Here is a 12467-nt window from a genome sequence, read left to right as displayed (position 1 = left end):
TGTTTGAAGTGGTCTCTCGCTTCATTCCCCTGTCCTTCTCTTTCAGCGCAGCCTTAGACCCGGAATATAGCTACATTATACAGTATTTCCATACACTTGGAAATCGTGAGTGCGCGTGTTTGTTTACGAAGGGGAAAGGTGTGTGTGCGCGCGTGTGTGTGTGGGGGGGTGGAATAACATAGGCTACAAATAATTATCTTCCTTGATCAACTTCGTGACATTTGTTATGATTTTATATAGACCTACGCCAACCTAACCTTTTATCCCAAAATTGAGTGCGTTTTAAACTGAGTGCGTTATTCAATATAGGCTATAATGTTTCGTAGCCTATACATTATCGTTTGAGTAATATTTCTTCATGTTGGAAACAGGCTTTAGCCTAAATCTTGAGCAGTGTCAATGGTCATTTAATTGAATATGCACATAGTATCCAAGCCTCAAGCCTCGGATTGCCTGGCTCACCTATACACCTCTTCATCGTCCCCTCATTATCCCTTCCAACGTCAAGAAATCCTATCAGGCTTCTGTTTGATTAGATGGAGAACCTTAGGTAATCCGCCAATTTGTTGAAGTGTCCTTCGCCTGTCGCATCCCATCTCTCCTTGCGCACAGGTGACAGTTTTTTGGTTTAGCACCGCAGATGGTCTCTAAAGACGATCTCCCTCCCTCCCTTGCTCTCTCTCTCTCTCTCTCTCTCTCTCTCTCTTTCTCTCTCTCTCTCTACCATTCTTACAAAGCATCTCCAGGTTTGCGCATACGTGTGACTTTTTGTCGTGGCGCAACCTTGTGTCCCGTTTGTCGCCTAATTAAACTTGGCAGAGCGATCTCTGCGTTTCCATGTCACCGGGGGCGCATTGAGCAGAGCAGCAGTGACCCGACAATTTTGCGTCCTTATTGCAAAAGAGTATATGGAATTCCTGACCTTACAGAATATTCTGCGGTTGCTATACCCATGAGCTTCAAAAAGGATACCACGCCATCTAAGGAAACTGAGAAAAACTCAAAACTGTAATCCATAGATGTGACAATATTGCCTTGACGTTCCAATATTGCAAATATATTTAGCATACTGGCGTATAGTTAAACATTTGTTATATGTGTTTAATTACGTCAGATTACCGAGGATGTAGCCTATGTTTAGGCTACTGTAACCTAAAATAGTAGCCTACATAAAAATACAAAAATAAACAAATAGATAAATACTCATGAAGTCTGAAAAGCACCATAAGCGAACCAAAAATCTCATGATTTTGCGCCTGGAGCGAGCCACTGTGAGCTCCGTCCTGAGATGAAAGTGAAACAGAAATAAAAGGCTCTACTTAATCTTCTTTAAAGCTCTTATACATAACGTTTGTGCCTCAAACTCAGAGAGTGAGGGCTTGATTGGGGATAAATACATTTCTTACCATGCCCGTAAGCTATTACACCCTCCCTGAACACAGACGCCTATTCAGCAGTCACCGTTTTCATCACTCTAATAAGTATTAACATTATTAGAAATGCCAGCAGCCGCCTGGTAAACTGCGGAGGGAACGAATCTTGTTTCAAGAAATTGAAAGCTTATTGCCCATAGCCTACGTATAGCCAACCGAAAAATGTCTGTAGAGCTCGAACCGCGGTACAGAACATAAGCGGTTCCCTTAACGATAGCCAATGGAAAGTAATTGCACCGTTCGCTATATAATACAAAGCAACTGTGTAATAATGTTTGTTATTGCTGGAATTGAAGACGAATAAGGGATTGTGAGTATTTGTTTGCGTAAACTATGGGCCATTTCCATTTGTTATTTGGTGTTTGCATGCAGCTAAGAAACACAATTCGACCTCTAAATGGACACAAGCCTTTTAGAAAAAAGAAAGAACCGTTTTGCACCATCAAATACTCATTCTGCTCCAACAGACTGTTCTATAATAGTACAAAACTATCTAACAGCGGGGTGTACTGAATAATTCATTTCCTTTTATATCTTCCCTTGCCCTTTGTACAAAGTTTTTTCTCTCTCTCTCTCTCTCTCTCTCTCTCTCTCTCTCTCTCTCTCTCTCTCTCTCTCTCTTTGCGGGATTTTGAATGAGAATGGACAAGCCTATATTCTCCTTTTCGCTGCCGTGCTTTCTAGGACTTGCCTTTGTACCTCGGAATCTTCACTTTAGAAAAGCTTCAATAGAGAAGAGAGGTTTTGGGACTGAAGTTCATCTTCAAGTTTGAAGGGGGCTGGCAGTGTCTTTTACAGAAAAAAAGCTTTTGTGAACTCTTATCTAAACCCTATTCACACATGTTTGATCATCTTAAAGGACAACCTTTGTCTCATTCAGGAAAGATTTGTCAAAGCTCTTAGATTTTTTTCTCTTACCATGTTGTCAACGACATATAGAGTGCACTTGACGGCTGTGGTAAAGTGGCACAAATTAATCTTATTGAACACGTTAAATTAACTAACGTAGCCTACTCTTAATTCTAAAATAACCTATAGTTGCATATAGCAAAATAACCAGAAACGCGCAGCAGGCTATGTCAGAATAATGTGCACTCCAGTTCACATTTTAATATAGGCCTATAATAATATCATAGATTCCCTTTCATAAAGTGAACCATAGACAACTTGTTTTTTGTGTTTAAATTAAACAAGTAGGCCTATTGAGATTAAACGTCTATTAGTCAAAACACTCGATCCTGGCTAAAGTTTCCCGTCACGCAGACACTGGTCTCCTTTAAATCTGTCGGGCGGTTCGTCTAACTGACATTGATTGTCAAACGGGTCAACTGTCAGCTGTCGTTTAGAGTGGTCGTTAAATGAGAGCGAGAGGAATTTGCTACACAAATTAATTTTCTGGAGCTAAATACCTTCCGTCGGGGCTCACATAAATAATTGAGTGATTGAGTAACTACTGGCTGCATTTTAAAGCAGGAATAAATGCACCCAAGGCTCTTTAAATTTACCGTGCATGTGTGAGAATTTCCCAAGAGATGGACAAGCAAACATTTAAAACGTTTGATGCCTAATTGAAAACGATAGGCTATACAAGATCCATAAAAACCAGCATCTTAGTGTGCCTACATGATCATTAAATAAGTAGCCGTGGTTTATAAAAAAAATACAAGCTATTTACCATGACTTGTGACAGTATAAACTATATGCTAAAACAGAAAAAGCAACATGACAATAATGACTAATATAGCCTATATAAAAATATATCGGCTATAAAATCATGTCATCATAGGCTATAGGATTAAAATTAAAATAATTGTCATTGTGGAAGCAGGATAATAGCCTACTCATTGCAATAATATTAGAGCAAATTTCACAATAACAACATCACCTACTAATGCCGTGTTTATATGTTGTTGACCTACCTTTGTCACCAAGGATGCCATCTATGCTGTGTTTAGTTTTCTTCTCTCCATCCTCATCCTTCTTATCACAATCATCTTCATCATCTTTCTTGCCAAATCGGGCCCTCAACACTCGGCTGATGGAGCTCACTGATGATGACAAAACAGAACTCCAAATTAGTCTATCGAATATCCAAAGTGCGTGAGGAAATTCTTTGTATGTCTATTTCCTGTACTTTTGGGCAAGCGTCGAAGAACTATTTAGGAGAGTGCCTGTCCATGTAGAGTCATGGTGTAGGCTACCTGCAAATAATCATCTTGGTAACATAATTATCTATTTGTTGCACGTTGTCTCTTTAAATAGAGGGTTAGTCACTTATAATAAGGAAAGGTTGCTTACCAGATGAAGCCTCACCTGAAGGAACCGTGCTTCTGTCGCACACGCCGTCCTTCAGTAACTTGTCCCGGATCTCCCAGCTAAACATTCCCGGGTTCTCTCGCTTGTACTCCTCAATCCGCTTCTCAACGTCGGGTGTTGCTACTTGCTTTTTTTGTAGATTGAATACAAAAAAGAAAGGCAGTTCAAAACACCTTGCATGGTAATTTACTACAAGACGATATTAGTCTAATTTTATTATATTGCTCGTTAGTGTCCATTTTCATAATATTCCTTGGGAATTAACACTTAAATTAAAAAGCAGGCTTATTCATGAAGTTAAGTTAACTTAAACCATGCAAGAAACCGCATTCTTACCACAAACCACAACCCAGTGACACAATATAGGATTATGATGTATGCATGTAGTCAATGGTGGGCCTAAAAAACATCTAGGCTATAGGCCGCATTAGGCTACAGCCTGCGTTTGCAGTGAAACATTCTTCCTTGTCTACTCACCCTGGGCTTGCTGCCTCCTATAGCACCGGGACGAATCGAACCAGTCTCCTGGTACCGACAGAGGATTTTTGAGACACAACCGTGAGAAACCCGCAGCTGTCTCGAGATAACGCAGGGCCGGATGCCGTGGTGGGCCATCTCCACGATCTTGTGTCGAATATGGTTTGGAAGCGGTCTCCCGTTGATGAACACTCCACCAAGCTGGTTCACGCGCCCTTGGCCCAGAGGGGTTGACACTGTTCCATGACAAACAATAAACATCTCAACAATACTTTTATTGTTCGATAGAACACGTGTTGCAGGCCGTAAGCTATATAACTGATTTGAGTTTCACATATACATTTCCTATGAGAGTTAAGAGGATGCTTGTTAGCTGTTTGCTGTCTTCAATGAAGGGCCACCAGAGTTGCCAAAAACGATACCATGCTGATATATATGTGTACAGTTAAGGTATATACAACCTATATAATGATATAAACATGTATTTATGTGCTTATTCTGTGCTATAGCCTACTGCATAGCCCTGATTGTCATACAACTCCGGCTCATTCATAATAATTGATAAAGCATAAATAACAGCAGGTCAACATCAACGATGACCACTGATGAATCACACAAACAAAGTTTCTTCCACAACTCTTGCATAATGTGCCATGCTTAAAATCACATACACAATATACCCAGACCTGCAGGCCTGCTATTAAGCCGTCCATTTGCAGATGAAAATCATGCCAAACTCATTCAGCCCGCCTGTCAAGGCAGAATGTGTCTGTGGAGGAACACAGCACTTCAACTATCCAATTTCGTATTCAAGAGGATCTAAAGTGTGTGGCACTTTCGAACTTGATTATTCCTAGTCATGTTGTACAAATATTGATGTGATCCTTTGAGCCGTCTCTTTGCTGTGTATATTATTTCCATTTGCAGCGCCAGGACACTTCAACAAATCCTGGAGCTTGAGTCATTTGCGAGCTACGTGGTTTTGTGCATTTTCGTGTAAAACACTTGAGCACGAACTTTCTAAAACCAGCAGCAACTGCTTCCATAAACACATGCAAATACAAATGCATCTTTCTTCCGCGCATGTGCTTAGACGTTTGTCTTAGGAGACTTATCATCAGCACAGCTTCATGATTCTGAATTTGGATTAAGAGAGAAGACAATGATTCCTTCTTTTTAACTAAGAAAAAAACATGCAGTTAATTCGTCAAAAATATATGAATATGATTGTAACCATCTTCAGCAACTAACCACACAGTAAAGCCACGATGTTTGGGTGCATGTTGTTTTGCTAAAAAAATATTTACAATTATTTACAAAAAAATTGTACAGTTTGATACAGACAAAATAACCATTCCCAAAGGGATGATCGCTTGTTTGCAGGTAAAATCAACAGGGAAAATAAAGATCGCATTGCCTACCTTCCAGTGGAAAGCCAGTGCGGGGATAATTCTGGCCTGGCGCGGGGCGCATCATCCGAGGAACCGTTCCTGGTAAAGTAGCCATTCTAGCTACCCAAGAAACGACGAATGGGCTATGTCTGGTGAAACCAAGTTCTCACTCTGACAAAGTCCAGATACACGGATGCAGTTCTGATACAAAATGTCCTCAAAAGCACAAAGATGACAAACTACAACCTCGTAGTCCCAGACAGTTAAATGTGTCAATATTCAACCCCTCCAGGGGGAAAAGGTGTTGATATTCTTCACTACTTGTCGGCGTAAAATCAGAGCGCTTCGGATAAGGTTTGTGTGTGTGTATGTGTGTGGGGGAAATGTGCAAGGGGAGGGGGATACACCTTGCACTTAAATGTATAAGTGGGCAAAGGTTTTCTCAGTTCTTTGCCGTGATATACTTAGTGGTCAGCTATAGTTTTGATAACGTCTGCCTGCTGGTTGGAAGTAGTTTAAGTGGCCAACTTTGGCGTACGTTGTGGGAGGAGACACTGGAGCACTGCGATAGGCTCTACTGGCATTCTTTTATTCATGATGGCGTAGCCACGGACCGTGTCGTCCAATCAGGTAACAGCAGGATGCAAATATCACATTCCACTTTTAATTCAATGTGTCTCGGCTTTCCGTCTATAAGTAAACTGAGAATTGAAAATGAATCGTTTCTAAATGAATTGTTTCATATCAGATATTGGCTTCTATGGAAATACCCATATTTACAGGGCAGCCCAAGTTTGCATTTGTGTGCGTAATTTGGAGATGTGGCCCAGGCTATAAAGCCACATACTACAGACACACAGTATTTATATCAAAATGCACTTTGAATTGGCCTAGCGCTATGTAACACTTTTTAGAAGCAATAGCTGCTGTATCCTAATTGAGCTAACTTTTAACAGATTTAACGGTTAAAACGTCCACTTACGCGCGCCTGTAGCCCACATTCCAACAGAATGTGAGCACGAACAACCATTGAGCGCTCGAGAGTGGACTTTTACCCATGAAGGTTCCTCACCAAGCTTGATGAAATCCGGCACAGCGGGCTATGACGCTGGACCACACGAATGGGCTGCTTTCATTCGCGTTTCATTCATAGAAAGGGAACATTATAAACTGGACGAAAATGTCGGAGGGGGAGAGTTTCTAAAAATAAAAAAAAATAACCGAAGTATAAACATGAGAAACAAATAGTCCTAACTTGAGTTCACTTAATTTATTAGCTATTTCCTGAATAGAGAAACCCACAAAACAACCTCATATGCTTTTGGCAACATCATTCAAACCAGTTCAAATTCACAGGTGCCATGAAATGTCATAATATTTAATCCATGAAATTCCATTGATTTATTAGGCTACACACTATCACCCAACAATGCTTAGTCTACCTGATTTAGTTCTGTCTCACGGAGTTCATTTTGTTGTGTACGGTGGAATTTAATAGCATACACTGAAATATATATGCTATGTCAGAACTGTTTCTTGGATGTTAACATTTCTAATTGCGTAAAATTGCGTGTCCATAACGTCCGATCATTTTCAATAAAACGTGCAAGCTTGTAGGGTAATTATAAGAATTACAACGAACGACCCGTGATGAAGCCAACAGGTTGTCCAATGGAACACCATTGCCGTCTATGGTTGATCTTTTGAAGAGAGCAGTAGCTTAAAGGTAATTGTTATGAAATAACATTAAAACTATCACACTCTTCAGTAGCCCAAACAGAGGATGCATCGTGAATGGCATAAGTGCGTGTGTCGACTCGGTGGGCCCGCCGTGCATAGTAAATTGTGTGACAATTACCGTGTAAAACACTCCTGGTGGAAGGCAATTTCACAAATAATTTTAGTAACAATTAGGGAGTGTGGAGGGGTGAAATGGCGATTTCACATGTAGATGCGCCGGTGGGGAGAACCTGGTACCCAGCCCAATAGCTCTGACCCTCACTCTCCAGCTTTAGTTAGCTTCACATGGGACAGAAAAGCACAAAGAGCCAGCCTCACCCTCCTGGGAAGGCTCACCGAGCACTGGATTAAGTCAAGCATCAATCACGCGAAAACCCACAACAAAGGCGTTTTTCCAGAAAACGTTTTCTTGATAGAAACCTCGCCATGACCTTTTAGACTATGGTGCAATGGCTATTCCAAAAACAAAACAATAAAAAACACTTTATTTTTGGTCGGAAAACCGCCTGACAAAAATCCCATTCAAGATCATTGAAATGATCTATAGTACTATAGATAAGTTGTTGTTATTTAACCGTTTTAATTATTGAAGATATTAAAAAATATTATTACTATTATTATTATTATTATCATTGTTGCTGTTGTTAGGCTATTAATGTTATATGGCCTATTAGATGGCCATAAACATAAATTCCCCAAATACCAAATCTGTTTAACGTAGCTACGCATGATGTAGACACATGTGCGTAGGAGGCGAACTCAAGTCAAACGGACATTGTCACACAGCAACACAGTAGGTCTTGGTTTAGTCAGTTAGTTCAGTATTGATCTGCACAAAGACCACAGGGACACTTCATTATGACCTGAGTGTCGCTAATATTCATGCTTTTTAATAGCAATAGGCTATGTGGATCAAAACACAAATGCAATTGGTCCATGAAACCCTTACAGGTAGGCTTTAGTCAAACTTTTATATTGTTCAGGAATCAAACATGTACAGTTTATTTGCTATTTTTAACAAGTAGATGTAGGCCTATACGTTTGGAATTCTTCACGGAACAATAAGATTCAACAAGTCACTTTTAAAAACAAAAGTAACAGTAGGCCTATTTGCTACCAAAAAAACCTTGCAAGATTTACCACAATTTAATCTCGAGATGTTTTGGGGCTATACCAGAATGCGTTTAATGATTTAGGCTAATATTACTGCAGATCCGGTGACAATGAAATATCCTAATTTCAAGCTTGACATGCGAGTTTAACACGAAGCATTTATCTAATTTCCCTATTATAAACATTGACCCTGTGACACATTCAAGTATAAAAAACATATTTTAGGCCTGTTAAATCCCACAACCTTGACTTTTCAATCATTTTAACTCAGGCCATACATCATACTTAGGGAATGTTTTAGAGAGGAATGTTGGGTGTGTCTGGTAGTGGTAAGCGGTAGTCTGCGCAAATGACCACTAGTGGGCGACTGCTTCACCTTGAATATCTCTTGTTAGTTAAAATAACATTAATAGTTGCAAGAATGCTTTTACAGAACAGGCGTAATGTTCACCGAAAATATAGACGAGCTTGTCGAGACTATATATATTATATATAAAAAGACTGAGATCTTTGTGACAGTATGAAGTCTGATTGACATGGTTCCTCCAAGCAACGAAAAAAGCTGCGTTCAAACTGTGAGCTGAGGTTCTCTCTGTATCTATCTGGCGCTTCCCTTTCAACTTCAGAAGACAGAACACTTCCCATGTCCTGATATTGTCTCCAATCTTATCTTGATCTGGTTTTGCTCTTCAAACACGTTGCTATATAGCCTCTCTGTGACATGCCAATTACTCAAGTTTCTTATTGCTTGTAGGTGAATTTGGTTGTGCTGTTTTTCTGCCGGGCAACTTCATCTATCTCTGCCTACATCACTGGATACACAGTATGTAGCCATAGCCGTTCAGAGACAAACATAAACACCTTTAAAGATCGACATTGCATCTTTGCCACGAGTTGCCTTCCTTAATAAAAGTCAATTTTCTTGCAACTGAAAAAAGACAGTAAAAATGGCGATTACATTGTTTTATAAAACATCAAAGTCTGGTGACGAATAAATATAAAATATCTTCCATTTAAAGAAACCCAGAAGGGATGACGTCTGTTAAACACTCACAAAGTATATAATTAGTCCAGCAAGCGACCTTTGTAGGCTTGAAAAGCTTGTCAGAGCACGGGCACCTCTATTATAAAGATAACATGCGGGTTCCATCTCTGTAGGGATACAGCCTATTTTATAGAGGGGGCCCTATGTCTATATACTCTATATAAAAGAGGAGCCCTGTATCTATTGTGTAATGATAAAGGAGAAATATCTCTACATTGTGTAGATGATACAGGGGTCCAACTCTCTTTATGCTGTCAATTAAAAAGGGGCCCTTTCTCTTTATCGATTATGAGAGTTGACTGATGGGAGAGATAGAGATGTCTCCATCTCTCCCAGACATATGGGACTCAGACTGGTTTCGATAGTAGCTCCAAGCTGGGCTCGGCGGAGCCTCGGTGTCCCTGTGCCAGGTTGTCCCTGTGCCAGACTCAGGGGACTGTCCCTTTTCACTCCCTCATCCTGCTAACCAGCCACAACAACACAAACCCTAACCAGCCACAACGACACAAACCCTAACCAACCACAACAACACAAACCCTAACCAGCCACAACAGCAGCTCCGGATGCAACACAGTCAGACAGACTGGGCCCAGCCCAGCTGCTAGAATCTTGTTAACTTGCTGAAGCATGTTCACATCTGCTTGGAATTATCTAAATGTGTTATTGCTTCCTCATGGGAATTATTTTATCAGGATGTGCAGAGGGAGAGCGTATGAAATGTGTTGTAAGACGGCAGCAGAGCTGCTTACTTTACTTTGTGATTTCATTAATCAGTAGTTACTGGTGGTCTGAGATACCTATCTTCTAAAGGATGAGATCCAGAGGGGGCACACATAGGCTCTGATAGAGTGATGGTAGTCAGGTGGTCCATAGTCATGTAATCTGTTAGCATGGGTCAACAGCAGGAATGGAACCTGTTCGTCTACATTTACCATTAGACGAAGAGGACACATTCTAAGGGTGTTATGTAAGTGAACAAGTCTTCAACAAGACAATGTTAGTTCCAAGCGTTCTGGAAGGATCCTGACATCGGAACATTTTCTCACCGTTAGGTCTGCATTGTTAACTTCTGGGAGAAGATGAGGGAGAGTGGGTGAGGAGGGTGATATCAGCTCAACAGGCAGTCCCAGCTGGAGCTCAGATCACAGGTGGGAGCAGGTGTTTGTGTGTGTGCTTGTGTGTGGGTGGGTGGGTGGGTGGTTGGAGGCAGGGGGGGGGGGGGTCTTCCATGGCAAGGTGGATGGCTGCCATCTTGCCACACCTCATTATTTCATAAATCCCTCTGTGCCATCACAGCAGCTTCCCTGACTGAGAAGTGACTCAAGAGACGAAGGCCACAGATGCCCAGGAGAGGACAGGCCCGTTACTCATCCAGTCTGAGGACACAACGCACAAACAAACAACAACTGTCAAACGAGCACTCCGGACGCAATATGCTAACACTCAGTACGCTAGTTTTTTGTTGTTGAAGATGGCATACATGGGGGGTTTTGTTTTTGTATGTATCTCAACAGGAGCTGGGCAGAATAATGTGGTAGAAAGGATGGCTGCTTAAGCCCTGCCCTTGATTTATGTACCATAGATAAATAGACCTTTCTTCTCCCCCAAACACACCGTAGAGGTGTAAACAGGCATTTACATGCTCTTATCGCCCCACGGCAGGGCTCACCTATCCTCTCCTGTTAACTGCTGCTACGGCCCAATATTGCCCTTTTCATGTTATCCTCCTGTCAAACGCCACCGCAAATTAAACGAACACTCCACTTCAAACACCCCCCCCCACCACCACCAGTGTGTCTGTGCATGTATTTGTTTGTGCATTTGCGATTGCCCAATATTGTATTGTATTTCGTAGATCACCACAAACATCATGAATTGCAGCCAGGATGTTTAACTCCCAACCCAATTTGTCTGCTTTTGATGATTTCCGTCACAAACTCTTGAAAACATCAAGAAAACTTTTAGGTGAATGTCGTCATGCCAGTTCCTGTTCAGGGAGAAGGAGACAGAAGCCCCCAAAGTAAGAGAGGTAAGAGGTAAGAGCTCTCCTGGGTCTCCTCCTAGTGTAATGAGATGAGGACCTCTCATGTGTCAGATATCTTGACCTTCAGACAGATTGGGTTTGTTGTGTATAACTGGATTATGTTGATTATACTTAGGAGCCCATTAATTATTAACTCAAAGTCTGCATTAACAGATACTTTGTAAAACTTTTATTAATACTAAATAATAAAGCAAAGATCAGAGCGAGCATGAGATTTCATTTGGAAAGCATGTGAGCATGCATATTTCAAACAGTATTTTTGTGACTAATTTAAGTGGGAATCATAAAAAAACAATTTGATGAATCTCTCTTGGTTGATATCTGATAATTTTGTCTAAATCCCCTTGAATGTTCATACAAAATACATCCTGAATGGTTTTGTATTAATTAATGCTTTTTTTAATCAAAAAATCAAATCAAATTCAACTTCCCCTCATCATAGTGTATACTTCAAGAGGTCAGGAAGTAGCGACAGAGCGTCACTTTACAGCAACAGGAGAAGAAGAGCACGCGTTTTGTCTGCATATTCATTTAGTGTTTTTGTCTGTCTTTTAATCTAGCATGTGATTAAAAGCAGTAGCCTGGGCTATCATTCTCTGACATGCATACTGAATCCCTCTGTCACCTCACACACTCACCCCATATGGCCTTCTAGCAAGCTGTGTGGTCTCTCGCCACAGAGTACACACTCTTCCTTTTTCAAGTGCATGCAGCCAACCCACTTTTTAACCACCACTAATGACATTTTAGCCAATTCACTACTTGAGTCTAGCCTACCCACGTCCACAGCCATCACAACACTACAACCTAAACACCTCAGACAGTGGAGGGTGTTTACAAACAAGAAGTTTAGCTTTACAAGAAGTAAAGCTCTTCTTACACTATAGCCTAATGTGTCTCAGGTCTGT

General features: G+C 40.9%; 1 protein-coding gene across 1 annotated transcript in view; it reads right to left on the bottom strand.

Moving 5' to 3' along the window:
* Positions 1 to 6137, bottom strand: part of pax7a (paired box 7a) — a 35183-nt gene extending 29046 nt beyond the window's left edge. Inside the window, exons 1-4 of the mRNA XM_062453988.1 lie at positions 5648 to 6137; positions 4227 to 4462; positions 3747 to 3876; positions 3353 to 3481 (exon numbers count right to left, since the gene is read on the bottom strand). Of these exons, the coding sequence (XP_062309972.1) occupies positions 3353 to 3481; positions 3747 to 3876; positions 4227 to 4462; positions 5648 to 5732 (580 nt within the window). The 5' untranslated portion in view covers positions 5733 to 6137. The remainder of the gene's footprint in view (positions 1 to 3352; positions 3482 to 3746; positions 3877 to 4226; positions 4463 to 5647) is intronic.
* Between the last annotated feature and the right edge of the window lie 6330 nt (positions 6138 to 12467).

Source organism: Osmerus eperlanus, chromosome 1 (assembly GCF_963692335.1).
Source record: "Osmerus eperlanus chromosome 1, fOsmEpe2.1, whole genome shotgun sequence".
Lineage (NCBI taxonomy): Eukaryota > Metazoa > Chordata > Actinopteri > Osmeriformes > Osmeridae > Osmerus > Osmerus eperlanus.
This window is presented reverse-complemented; position numbering and strand designations above follow the sequence as displayed.